Below are 14992 nucleotides of genomic sequence, written 5' to 3'. Positions count from 1 at the left end.
ATATTTGGAAAGTCTATTAGGAAAATCAACTCTATCAGGGAGTTAGACTATCTTCAATAAACTTTCTTCCCCTGTCCCTTTCAAGGAGTTCCACAGGAAGAGCATTTGCACAAGAAACAGTATATAGGTGGATATGGTGGAAAGAACACTGAACCCAGAGCTAACAGATCTGAGTTCAAGTTTTAACATTATGCATGTCACCTTAGTACAATGGAAAGAACCCTGGATCTGGAGTAAGAAGGCCTGTGTTCAAATTGCAACTCTGTCACTTACCTCTCCAGGCCTTGCTTTCCTCTTGAATAAAATGAGGAAATTGAACTAGACAAGCCTCAAAGATTCTTCTAAGATCAATGATCTTCTGATCCCTGGGCAGGGATTAGATATAACTCAGCCTCAATGTCTTTAACCATGAAACAGAGATGATAATAATAGCTATGACACCTAAACAGACATCTATGTAGCACAATGGATAGTCAGAAAGACCTGAGTTCAAATTTGATCTCATATGCTTATTAGTTGTGTGACCTTGGACAAGTCATTTATCTTCTGCCTCCATTTTCACAGCAGTAATATGGGAATAATAATAACTCCTACCTCTCAGTATTTCTGTGATGATCAAATGAGGTAACATTTATGATGTATTTAGCACAGGGCTTGATGCAAAATAGGTGCTTAATAATACTAATTCTCTATATCCTTACCATCTACTTTTCAGGATTTTATAATTCATAAAATTATCAGGGATTCTTATTATGGCAGGCTGGTAAGGCCTAGAAATTCATATATATTGCTACCTACATTAAAAATGAAAAAAATGCTAAATTTCAGTCAGAGGTATATAAAAATAGAGATTTTTTTCCCCCATCATCACAGATTCCCTGAAATCTATCCATGGATTGTGTCTTCATTTGACCCCTAAATTATACATATGGGATTTAAAGAGGTCAAATGAGAGCCTCTGCTTAGTGCAATAATAAATGGAGTACTAAGCCTGGAGTCAGAGAGTCTTGAGTTCAAATCCAACATTCAATACTTGTCACCTGTATGACCCTGGGCAAGTCACTTTAGTGCTGTCTGTCTCAGTTTCCTCAACTATAAAACAGTAATAATAAAACAGTACCTATACCCTACTAGGTAGGGTTGTTGTGAGGATCAAATAAGATAATATTTAAAAGTACTTAGCACAGTCCTGCCACATGTTGTTTTTGTTGTTTGGTCATTTTTCCAATCATGTTCAGCAATTCATTACCCATTTAAGATTTTATTGGCTCATTCTACAGTTGAGGAAGCCGAGGCAAACAGGGTGAACTGACTTACCCAGGGTTACACAACTAAGTGTCTGGGATCACATTTGAACTCAGGAAGATGAGTAGAACTCCAGGTCTTTCACTCTATTCATAATGCCATCTAGGTACCCCATCTGACACATGAGTGCTATAGAAATACTCATTGAATTCTCCTTCTCTTTACCCTCAGTTTCTTTTTTTTTTAGGTTTTTTGCAAGGCAAATGAGGTTAAGTGGCTTGCCCAAGGCCACACAGCTAGGTAATTATTAAGTGTCTGAGACCAGATTTGAACTCAGGTACTCCTGACTCCAAGGCCAGTGCTTTATCCACTACGCCACCTAGCTGCCCCTACCCTCAGTTTCTTTAGCTTTAAAATGAGAGGGTTGAGCTAGAATTTTACTAAGTTCCCTTTCTTTTCTAAATCTATAATCATATTATCCTACCTTGAAAAGGATATACAACTAATTAGTGGAAGGAAGTAAACCCAGGTTTTCTGCTTCCTAGTCTGAGACTTCTTCTGTAACGTGAATAATATATCAGCCTCTATGCCAAGTTATTTTAAAAAATGGAGTTTTGCTGCCATAAAGTGTCAAATAAATGTGAATTCTACTGAATAGAAGAGTTAATGCCAGTGAAGATCAAGAACCTACCTCCAATTTACATTTCATTTTGTCAAAAAACAACCAATGGTAGGGGGCAGCTAGGTGGTTCGGTGGATAGAGCAGTGGCCCTGGACTCAGGAGTATCTGAGTTCAAATCTAGCTTCATATACTTAATAATTGCCTGGTTATGTGACTGTGGGCAAGTCACTTAACCCCATTGCCTTAAAAATAAATCCAGTGGGATTTTTTCAACACTAACCATGGGGTTTGGTGATGGTTTGTTAATGATATGCCATGAAAAAACATTTACCAAAACAACCTTATGCAGTTCTACCTGCATATAGAAGACTGCAGTTCTACCTGCATATAGAAGACAATGAACTTGGTTCTCATTTTTAAAGTCAAATAAATTTAAACATTAAGATTGTAGGATCAAAGAGTGCTGTAACTTACATTGTAATAATGGTTTTCCAATTGTCTATGCAACATAATCAATTAGCTCAGGAAATTGTTTAATTAAAGATATATATCAGGGCACTTTTTTTCAGACTAACTAAAAGAAAAGATGAGAAAAGGAGAAAAAAAGAAAGGACTAAAAGATATACAAAGAAGGAAACATTCATTTTGTGGCAGGATTGAAGCATTTAAAAGAAAGGATCTGCTGACTCTGTTAAAACAAGACACTTGATAATTTATACACACTGAAAACAATGGCATGATGAATGACAAGATTTTAATAATTGAAAATGCTTTTGGTTATCTCAGTTCTTAGGGAAAAACATGCCCATACAATGAATAAATACTATTTGCAGATTAGAGGCATGACTCTCTAGAGGGAAGATGAAATCAGCTGGCAGGAAATAAAACCCATGTTTGTAATACCCTCAAGGACAGTCATTTAATAACCCGCTGTGAATCATACAGGAAGTGGATCTCAGGGTCAACATAACTTGTCACAGATTACTTTAAAAAATAAAGCACACTCCTAAGTAAATTGCCTTCCTGAAAATAAATAAGATCATAAGTTTTATATTTATTCAAAAATTGTCAATAAGAATTGTTAACTCCTTTGCCACTGATCTTAATTAACCTTGGCAAGGGTTAGCAGTTGAGGAGAGGGAAGGGAGGCATGCTAAAGCAGAAATTTACTGAATTAAAATCTCTTCCCAAATCTATCACTGTTACCCTGTGACCTTAGGCAAGTCAGTTCCCATCACTGAGGCTATTTCCTTATATATAAAATTAAGAGATTGTAATGGTTGATTTCTAAGGTCCTTTCTAACTCAAACATTCGATTAATATTTAAGAGGCTAATAGAAACTCTCTCCCAGGGTTGTTGTGAGGACAAAATGAGATTATATCTGTAAAGTGCTTCACAAAGCTTATAGTGCTATATAAATGATGGCCATTATTATTATCACTAATAATAATAAGTATTCCTTTTATACTTTCATATTTCTATACTTCAATGCATCTGAGATCTCACTGATGTGGGTACTCCTTCCAAAGGTACATATTGAAACTCTCATTGAAACCTGGTCTATATCTTCCCATAAATCTTCCATAAGGATTTTGCCTAACACAGTGGTTCCCAATGTTTCTGGTTCCTCAACTGCCTTCAACCAATAAAATGTGTTGTGAACACCCAGGGAAATTTAATATACTTATCATGATTTTTTTATAATTATTGTCTGCTTAAGGTTTCATTAAAAGAATTTTTCATGATGAACTGTTATCACAAACCCAAACTACTAAATGGGAACATCTGACCTGGGGACTTCAACACTGCATGGATACCACTGGAGTAGCATCTGTCAGTGATGGAACCCTCTCACTGATTGTGCTCTGCCTCCCTTTTTGATCACACATCTTTCTGATAATGACCTTTATACCACCTCTCCTTCACAACATTGTTATTAATATGCTGCAGCTACTTCTGCTGGCTAGATGAATTTCCATTGCCCTTTAATTCTTCAGAGACTATGATATTGCATGACTTTGAGCCATATAGGTACACTGGAAGAATATTTATGTGAGGGAAAAAAAAAGTTGGGTCTTGTTTTAGGAAGAATCTTGGGGTCATTAAAAGCACTCTGCAATTTCTCAAAGGGAATTCAATTCAATCCATATTCGTTAAGCAACTATTGGCACAAGGTACTATGCTAAACACTGGAGGTACAAAGAAAGAAATACAGTACTTTCTAAGCTAAAGGAATTTGTACTTTATTGGAAGAAGAAAATAGTACACAGATCAGTACAGTATAAGAAATATAGTCAGTAGAGCACCAGCTGTGGAAACAGAAAGACCTGAGTTCAAATCCAGTCTCAGATACTTACTAGCTGTGTGACCCTAGGTGAGTCACTTAGCCTCTATTTCCTCATTTGTAAAATAAGGATAATAACAATAGGATTGTTGTGAGAATCAAATGACATAATATTTGTATAACATGCTTAGCATAGTATCTGGACCATAGTGAGCCCTATAATATATTAGTTGTTATTGTTATTATTAAGGAGGGGGAGCATTAATAAAGGAGAAAGGGATGGGAACTATGGAAGACTTTATACAGGAGAATCTGAGCTAGATTTTGAAAGAAGATATTCTGTTTTCATTTCATTTCTGAAAGGAATCAATAAGGACAGAGAATATAACAAGAATGGAGAATGGTTTGTGTAGATGCATGAAAAGTGGGAGCTGGTATAAGAAATTTGGGGAATAGCCAGTAGTCCAATTCACCTGGAAAGTAGAGTTTGTAAAAGGGTAATTATATAGGTGGGAACTTGATCATGTCACCATGACTTAAATACCAGGTGAAAGAGTTTGTATTTGTTCCCAAGAGGGAACCATTTAAGGTTTTGAAGAGAGGAGTGACCTGGTCAGATTAGTGCCCTACTCCATGCCCAACAGCACTCTATTTACTATATCATACTGCTTCTAGAGGGGCAGGAAAAAGCCCAGGCAAGGATGGGGTCTAGGCCACATTCAATCTTGAAACTGCTTATTGGGAAGTACAAGTGAATTCAAAATTTGTTCAGCACTCCAAATTGTAAAATTATAGTTATATGAACTACATGATGCTGATGGTCTATACAAAGCTAATTTTGTCCTTCTGGATCAGAAACTCAGTGTACTTAGTTTACAAATTGTCCAAAATCAAATAGGGATTTCAGGTATTAGAGTCAGAGTAGTAATATTTTAAGATATTATTAACTTATCATCTAACATTCCTTCTTCCCCAATTAAGTGGTGATATTGACAGAGCTGATGAGATCAGATATCAGAAGCAAGGATATATGGTACCCAGGGAAAATTCTTCTGGAGGTTGATCAGATCATTGCCTGGAAGAATCACTTCCTCACCCATTATTTATTGTGGAGCTGGACCATCCCAGTTCCCAGATCAAATGTGATGTGGGAAGACATAACCCCTCATTCAATCAGTTTGGCACATTGAAGTATTTCTTCTCTTCTGGTTGAATGGACTGAGAGGGAATAACTCCTTTCTCTACTAAGGGCTCCTATATCTAGGAGATTGCTCTTTCCACTCCAGAACTCCCCACTCCTGTCCCTGGAAGGCTCGGGGTCCTGAAACACGCCCTTTCTGAGGGCAGGCTGTGATCATGGGGTTACTTCCTGGATCACTGGTTCTGAGTTGCCTCAGAGGTTGGCTCTAGAAATCCAAAGAAACATATCACCTTTTCTGTAAAAGTGAAACTTCTAATAGCTCCCCTCTCCACAAGCAGAAAACAATCAATCCCTTACTTGCCTTTCATCTGTAAGCTTTCCTACAATCTGCATTTAACTTTTTCCTTGAGCTAATCTTGGTCTAGAAAAGTAGCTCATTCCAGCAGACCCCATCCTTTCCTGGGCTCAACTGAAGCCTCCCTTCCTTATGTTGGTGGAAAAAGTCTAAGGAAGTCTTCCCCTCCACCCATACCAGCACCTTTACCAAAGCCCTATTTACTGCACCATCACTATTGCTAAGTTAACTTTATCATGAAAAGCAAATTCCTTGATATGATATTATATGCAGAAGTTCATAAGTAGAAATACATAATTGAAAAGGGAAAAGCATCAGCTAATATATTATGTGTATAAGGTGTCTTAGTTCTTATAAAAATAAAATTCTGAAGGTATGGGAAAATTTAAAAATCCATACTTACAGGATCACCTCCAGAAGCAAAAGAAATGGACTGCATGTGATGATTTGCAATAATCTGAAAAACACAATAAGACAATTAAAACTATACTAATGGTATAAATTAATTATTCATTAATTATTAACAGCCTAATATGAAGATTATTATTTGAGAAGTAAAAAGTATTCAAGTGCACTTAATCATTTGGTGTGCAAATATGTTCAGATGTACTGTGTATTTCTCCATGTAAAGAACCACAATGTAATGAATAGTTGATGCACATTCAAGTGTAGGGGATGCCTGACATTAGCATATCTTCCTAGGTGATAAATCTCTGGAATAGTTTTGAGAAAACTGGATGCAACCATGATATCCTTTTGTAGACACTTCCTTAGATATATTAAATCATTGGGGTTTGAGCAAATCATTCATCTATATTTTACTTAATTATATTTGTCACTATTTCCTACAAGTCATATAGAAAGACACTCAGAATACCTTTGACAAGAGATCATTGTCATTAAACAGTTTCAGCACAAAAACTCCCCTTAATTATATCAGAATGCATTGTCAAAGCTTATGTTTTATTGAAGCATCATACCATGTGAGAAAGGTTTATCCATGGTGGAGGTAATGAGTTGGAAGAGGAAAGAAGAAAGAAAAGAGGGAAGGGAACAAGCAGTTATCAGGAACTTACTATATGGTAAACATGTACTAAACACTTTACAGATATTATGTCATTTGATTTAAGAAACCTGTTTGTCAATATATCTATATTTAGTCCTCTCTAAGACATTCCTTCTTAATAACCCTGGTTTGTCTATTCCACCCTAAAAGCCCTCTTTTATCATAGGCTAGAAACTTGGTTTCTTTGGAAACCAAAGCATAGTACAACATGTACCCTTATTATTTGAATAAAAACACCTTTTCAGGAAAAGTGGTTTGATCTAGTAACTATGAGGCATCATTATATTCAATCTAGTGAATAAAATATTCATGTTTTGAGATTACAATAAGTTATTTATCAATAGCTGTATATCTCACTCACTGATATCCCCACATATGAACATCTCATACATAAAAGGATAACTGCAAATTACTTTTTTCACCCTCAAGTAAGTTTGGGTTATGGCTCTCCCTGCTTCCTGCCTGCTCATTTCAGATGGCAGCCAAACTGTCCTGAGCCAATTCTACCATCTGGTGGTCGATATAGGGAACTGTCTTACCTCCAGATTTTTTTCCCAAGCAGCATAGTGTAGGGCACAGAACGTAGGGCTTGGAAACAGGATATCTAAGTCTGAATCCTCATTTTGAAACTTAATAGTTATAGGATCTTATGCAAGTCACAATCATTGAATTTCAGTTTTCTGATCTATTGAATATTTACATTACCAATTGTATGATTCTTGAAAGTAATGCTCTTTTGTAATACTTAAAGTACTATGTAAAGGTAAATTATTATTCCTCATCACCCCTTTTCTTTCCCAACCAAAAGATTCATGCAAATGTTGGACCCAGCATCTCTAAAATTTCTGCTCACTATTCATAGCTCAGTCCATTTAATTACAGGAAGCTTACACACACACACACACACACACACACACACACACACACACACACACACACACACACACAGATACCCTCTTAAATGTCCTTTCCCTCTGTCTTCCAAATTTTGCCTAGTTACCTAAGAAAGCTCTCTTCAAATTCTGAGATTAAATGAGCAGTTTTAAAATGAAATTATAATTTAAAATCTTTGATAAAGTCAATATATGCCTTTCAAAATCTCTTCCAAAATTTCCTTCTACCCTTTCTTTTGGTCTTTCCATTAAATTGACTTTCTTTCTTCTTTGAATTTGGGATGAATAAAATGAAGTTATTTTTCTATTAACTTGTTTTTTTCTTATTCACTTTACCCTCCACCAGCATCCCACTCTAATGCATATCCTCCTAACCAGGAGATGATTCTGTTTTCTTAAAGACTATGCCAGTGGAGTGAAAATTCTACCAGGTCCTAACTAAGCTAGGAAGGCTGCCAATGTAGATCTGACTTTGCCAGCTCAGGTCCAGTCTAAATTCAGGAAGGCTTATCTCTAAAAGACTGGCCAATAGGTAATGATTTTTAGCCACTACTGTTAATGATGAACTGTATTAAGTATTTTGTTCTCTATTAATAAAGAATTTTCTACACTGAGAATATAATGTTTCACATAATAATGATTATAATAATAGTAGATCACATTTATATCATGTGTTAAGATTAATAAGATTTTTCTTCAGAATAACACTGTGGGGTTTATATTACAAAAATGATTATATTTATGCCACCTCCCCTTATTTTTAGTACAGACCTATGCTTCTTTCATGTAAGGAACTCCCATTATGAAATCTCCCTCTACCAGTACATATTTGCAACTAACCTTCAATCTATAGTACTGGATAGTTACTTAACTGAAAAGTTAAGTAATCTGCCCATGATCATACCACTGTGTGTAGAAGCAAACCTTGAATCTAATTCTTCCTAACATCCAGGGTGTTTTTTATCCATTATATCATAGTGCTTTTTTCCTACTAATATGAGGTACCTTAAACATGAGTTCAAGCTCTAATGGACATTTATAATAGCCTCATAATTGGTCCCCAACCTTCAATCTTTGCTTAGACAATTCATTATCCATAGCTTTCCAAATAATCTTCCTACAGTACTAGTCTGATCATATCATTCCTAGGTCAAAAATCTTAAAGTGGATACCAATTGTTTTTTTTTGTTGTTTTTTAATTTTTTTTCCCCAATTGTTTTTAAGCTTAAATCTAGCCTCTATAACTGGCACTTTCAACCTTCCACCATACTGTCCTTCACACATTCTAAATTCTAGTCAGGTACACTACCTCAAATGCAAAATACTATCTCATACCTCTAAGAATTCTCAGAAGCTGTCTGCCAAGCCTGGAATGCACTCTTTCCTTACATTCACTTGTTAAAATCCTCATCTTCCATCGGGGTTCAGCCCAGATGCCATATCCCTCCCTATTGCATCCTCTTCTCTGACTTCCTTCCTCAAATTATCTAGTTTTTAATGAACTGATTGTCCAGTAGAATGTAATATCCTTAAAGTCAGGAATGGAGTCTTTGTTGTTGTTGATTTTTGTATTTCTAGTGGAAGTGCTTTTGCACATAAAACATTCTTAATCAATCTTTATTTAACTAAATTAAATTATCTTAGAAATACTTTATTGAGAAAGTGGTTTGAATTGGATCTTGAAGGAAGAAAAGAAAAATTTAAAGGCAAAATAAGGAAGTTATTATGTTGAAGATTTATAATCAGGAATCCTGCTATTTGCAAATTTTGATAAGAGAAAAAGATGGTTGTAGATCTCTCTTTTCCCAGGGTAACAGATGTGAAGAAGAAGGAGGAGGAGGAGGAGGACTGAACCAGGACACTGGACCAATACAATTTATTTTTTATTTTTGAATTTTATAATTTTCCCCCAGTCTTGCTTCCCTCCCCCCCACACCACCCCCACAGAAAGCAGTCTGATAGTCTTTACTTTGTTTCCATGCTATACATTGATCAATATTGAATGTGTTGAGAGAGAAATCATATCCTTAAAGAAAAAACAAAATATAAGAGACAGCAAAATTACATAAGATAACATTTTTAAAAAAAATTAAAGATGGTAATCTTTAGACTTTGTTTAAATTCCACAATTCTTTCTTTGGCTATAGATGGTATTCTCCATCACAGATACCCTAAAATTGTCCTTGATTGTTGCACTGTTGAAATGAGCAAGTCCATTAAGATTGATCATACCCCCATGTTGCTCTTATGGTGTATAATGTTCTTCTGGTTCTGCTCATGTCGCTCAGCATCAGTTCATGCAAATCCTTCCAGGCTTATATATATATATATATATATATATATTATATATATATACACCACAATTTGTTCAGCTGTTCCCAAATTGATGGACATTCACTCAATTTCTAATTCTTTGTCACCACAAACAGAGCTGCTATGAATATTTTTGTACAAGTGATGTTTTTACCCTTTTTCATGATCTTCTCAGGGTATAGACCAAGTGGTGATATTGCTGGATCAAAGGGTGTGCACATTTTTGTTGCCCTTTGGGTATAATTCCAAATTGCTCTCCAGAAAGATTGGATGAGTTCATAACTCCACCAACAATGTATTAGTTGGACCAATACAGTTTAGTAGCTCTTTTATTTATATAGGAATAGGGACAGGAACCATATTAGCTAGATAGAGATAGGGGCCATAATTTCACTGGTAAAGGGAACAAGGAGGAACTCCTTTCATTGCAGGTCAGCTCCTTCTCCATATTTTATTATCTCAGAGATTGTCTATTTTACATTTTTATACTAATCTCTCCTCTCTGAAAAGAGGGCCATGGTCCCTCCATAAGAATGATCATTCTGGAGTATATATATAGACATACAATCAATAGCAGCAAAGGACAATTCCCTCAGAAAGGGAGGTATCAGAAGGATTGACCCAGAGGTTTAAGCCACAAAATCAACAAAACCAAGGATTAAGCAGGCACAACTCTCTTTGCTTTAGGATAGCAAACAGGAAAGAGAGGACCAAAAGTTCACTCCCTATTGATTCAAGATAGGAATTACTCCAGTTGTTGATTTGATTTATTTTGAAAGCAAGAACTCAGACTTAAAAATCTCATTAGTCTAGAAGTCATATAACCATAGATTTTAAAATAGAAAGGGCTGTGGAGTCATCTAGTCCAACTTTTTCATTCTACAGATGAGGAAACTGAGGCCCAAGTCAAATGAGTAATAAATGATTTAAGCCCACACCTTATGAATTTAAATCCAGCACTCATTCTACTTCGTCACATTGCTATTATATGATACAGAACTATAACTAACACATGTTGTACGCAGGGCAAGTTATCTCAACAACTGCCCTGGGACAAACAACACACAAGATTCTCAGATCAACTTTTTAAAGACAAATTCAGTCGGAGATGGAAGGAGAGGCTTTAGGAGAGAACTCAGACATAGAGTCTTCACCAAGGGGACCTGGCTAAAGGTAGGCTGAAGGGACCAGGAAGGTAGGACCTGGCTGCCAAAATGGAAGACAGCAGGACAGGGTAAGGCAGAGAAGTAGCTCCACCTAGTGTGTGGCTGCAATTAATAGAAATAGGAAACAGGGCAGCTGATAGGTTAATATTTTAACATCTTGCTACCTAGCATCTAACCTCAGTTATTTTATATCTGTTGGACAAATATAAGTGACATCACCCCCCTTGCCCCCCCTCCAAAAAAATTGATGCCTGGTGCACAGACTCCTCTGGCCTCTCATAGCTTGAACTTAACAAGGACTTTTTCATTAATTAAAACCATTTATACCTTTTTTTCCTCCTCTTTATTTTCTTTATGTTAGACTTCATACTCTGAAACAGGTTAGAGAATGAAAGCATAAAGAAGATCTGAAAAGTGTCTCAACCTAAACTGGGGAAACTTTGAAAAATCCTTCTAAATAAGGCCTTTATACTGAACATGCTACACTGCCTCACCCCACCCCTAGTTTCCAGTGTCTTCACCACAAAATATATAGACTTATTATCTCCCCCCAATTAAACTACAAGATCCTTGAAGTCTAGAACTGCTTTTGCTTTTGTCTGTCCCTGATACTCAACCCAGTTCCTGACACATGCTAAGTACTCATTACCATTTCTTTATTGACTGATACATTATACTTTACATCTGTTGAATTACTAAATTTTTGTAGTCTGTCTCTCTGTTGTCTGCCTCTCTCTCCTCTTTCTCTTTTTCTCTCTGTCTCTGTCTTCTTCTATTTCTCTCTTCCTCTCTTTCTTCCTCTCTTTCCTATCTTCCTCTCTCTTTTCCTCTCTCTCTCTCTCCCTCTCTCTCTCTATTTTATTTGCCTTTTCTTCCTTCCTCATGTAGTCATGACTAGAGACAAGAGTGGTCCCAAAGAAGAGTGGGTGGATAATTGAAAAGCAATTACTAGCAAAAAGCTGGTTAGGCTTTCTGAAATTTTTGCTTTGGAACCTAAAATTTCAACTTATGCCACTTGATAAGGACAAGTCACTTGGATTAAATTAAGATATATATAGAATCCACTCATGGAAATAGGTCACCCTCAGTAATCAAGTGAACATTTATGTAGCAATATTTAAAGAAATATATTTTTCCATATTAATGTGAGCAATGTCATTTTAAGGTCTATCATTTTCAAATCAATATAATTTTATATTTTTGACACTGGTAATATGAAACTTTTTTTAATGGAAGGTTATAATGTTTTCCTCTATAATGTCTTCCTTACAGGATTAAATTGTACCCAGAATGTGTACCTTATTGTATATCATTCATCATTTATGGAAAGGCAATGTATCATAGTAGATAGAGGACTGGCTTTGGAATCAAGAAGATTCGGGTCCATATCCTGATAAATATTGACTATATAACCATGGGTATATCTTTTAACTTTTCAATCCCCAAGGTAGCCCCCCAAAATTTTAACACTTAGGAGTTATCAATCTTATTTAGAAAAAGAATTCCCAACACTGATGAAATCACAGATCAGGATTTTTATTTGAAAGAATTCTTAGAGGTTATCTAGTCTAACTTTCTTCATTTTATAGATGATGAAACTGAAATGTTTAGTGGTAAACTGACTTACCTAGGATCACAAAGGTGATTAAATGATAGAGCCAGCATTCAAACCAGATACTATGACTCAAAACCCAGCATGCTTTCCACTGTATCATCATCTGTCTTCTATCTATTAGTTTTCATAAATCATTCTTGAATTTATTTATATTTTCAGATAAATGAATCTGCCCCCTCAAAAAAGTATGAGTAGTTCCATCCATTTATCTTGAAACTATATCTGAATCATTCAGGGTCATCCATAGTTTTAGTTTGGGGGACTGAATGAACAAATCCTCTTTCATATTATCTATGCCTTTCTCAAATTGAACAATTTTGCTCTTGTCCTTTCTCTGTCTTCATTCTTACCAACTTAAGGGTCTAAATGTTTGTGGGTTTTGGCTTTTATTTTTCTCTTTTAGCCTTCACATGACAGCTGTTTTAGACCTTGCACCATTCTAATTGCCCTTCCTTGCGACCCTCCTCCACCCCTTGTTAAAACTCTGTTATGAATTTCTTGAAATGGAATAATGAAGGCCACCTGCCATATTTCCCAACCACTTTCCCTCAGGCCAGAAAAAATCTGAATCAATTACAAAAACACCTCACTTCTTGGATCTGACATCTTTGAGATCCTGCCTGACTTGAGTTTTATCCCTAAATGCTCACCACCAGAAGTGGGATAATCCCCTCTCCAAACCCACAAGTGTAAGGAGAAGGTATGGTTGTCACTCCCTTATCAGTTGCCAGTCCCTCTATCAGGAACAATACTAGAAAGGGTGTCAGCAATAGCAGCCACTTGAATATTCATTGTTCACTTCTCCTTTTGCTGTCTGACATGTCAATGTGTAGCAGTGTCAGAGAAACAGTAGAATGTGCAGGTGTAGAAAGGGATTTGGAGGAGAATGGGATGGGATGAAAGGAAGGGATCAGGTAGTACCGAGAAAAGTAACAACTATATTCAAATACCCTCCTCCTGAACTCCCAATCACCTCATCAGACATGAAAAAAAGGTCTGTGAAAAGAAATATTCCCCCAAAGATTGAATCTATCTCTGAATGTCTCCATATTCACTCTAACCCTGCCCTTTTCCCTTCCATCATGTAATCATCTTGAGTAGATTACTGAGGGCCCCCAGACTCTGTCAATGAGACCACATAACTAAGACAAGACTATATCTGCCAGATGCCAAACAGCTGTTTGTGTGAAAAGCGAGAAATTCAGCCAATCCTTGAATGTTTCCAAATGTACAGACGTCGTGTAGACAAAACATCTGGATGACTGACTGCATTTTTTCATTTTTTATCCAGATGTTTGGCATCATCTATGTGAGAACTAGATGTCACGCTGGCCTTGTAACAATGATCTCAACTCTCTTGGCTAATCAATACTCAGACAGACAGAATGAGAGATTGGTATTATGAATTTGTTTCTCTAAGTTACTTTTTCTCAAGTTATCTTAAGCACCACCACCCCTTCAAGGGTTTTTTGTTTTGTTTTGTTTTTCTTTCATTTATATACTATTCTAGAATCAGAAATTCTCAAGTGAAAAGTAGAAATTAAAAGATAATGTAGTTTTCATAAAGTGCTACTAACTAGAGTGTACTAGGGTATTTTTTTTTCTAGAATTCAAGTATGTGGAAAAGTCCTCATGAAAAGGTTTTCTGGCAGCAGCTCAAAAATGATGGTCCATTAATGTTTCTTCAAACTAAAAATTCATAGAACTTATTAAAGTAAAATCCAGATTTACTGGAAACAAACTATCTCCAAATATCAGGGTTGGCAGGGATGCCAGACTATCCAGTACAACCTGTACCTGACCTAGAATCCCCACTAGGATAACTCCAATGAGTGAATTGTCATCTAGCTTTCACTTGAGCACCTCTCATGAGGAGGAGGATTTCACTATTTCTAGACACAGCCCATATACTCTCAAAAAGCTCTAATTTTTAAAAAGACTTTTCCCTAATATCAAGCTTATAACTTGCCCTTCTATAACTTTGTCCCATTGTTCCTTATTCTCTTACAAATCTAATTTCTCTTCTATAGACAGATCTTTAGATATTTTAAGACAGACGTTATGTTCCTCCCACCCATTATTTTTTTTTTTAGGTTTTTGCAAGGCAAATGGAGTTAAGTGGCTTGCCCAAGGCCACACAGCTAGGTAATTATTATTAAGTGTCTGAGACCGGATTTGAACCCAGGTACTCCTGACTCCAGGGCCAGTGTTTTATCCACTGCCTAGATGCCCCTCCTCCCACCCATACTTAATTCCCTCAATGAATTCTGATTGTTTTAACTAAAGTTTTT

The 14992-nt window shown here is 36.2% G+C and overlaps 1 protein-coding gene across 4 annotated transcripts in view; it reads right to left on the bottom strand.

The window, feature by feature from the left end:
* The window catches only part of SHC4 (SHC adaptor protein 4), a 198649-nt gene that overhangs the window by 55578 nt on the left and 128079 nt on the right, over positions 1-14992 (bottom strand). For all 4 annotated transcript variants that reach the window (XM_074234728.1, XM_074234731.1, XM_074234729.1 and 1 more), the window contains exon 6: positions 6052-6105. In XM_074234728.1, coding sequence (XP_074090829.1) covers positions 6052-6105 — 54 coding nt within the window. The remainder of the gene's footprint in view (positions 1-6051; positions 6106-14992) is intronic.

This window comes from Macrotis lagotis, chromosome 4 (genome assembly GCF_037893015.1).
Source record: "Macrotis lagotis isolate mMagLag1 chromosome 4, bilby.v1.9.chrom.fasta, whole genome shotgun sequence".
Lineage (NCBI taxonomy): Eukaryota > Metazoa > Chordata > Mammalia > Peramelemorphia > Peramelidae > Macrotis > Macrotis lagotis.
This window is presented reverse-complemented; position numbering and strand designations above follow the sequence as displayed.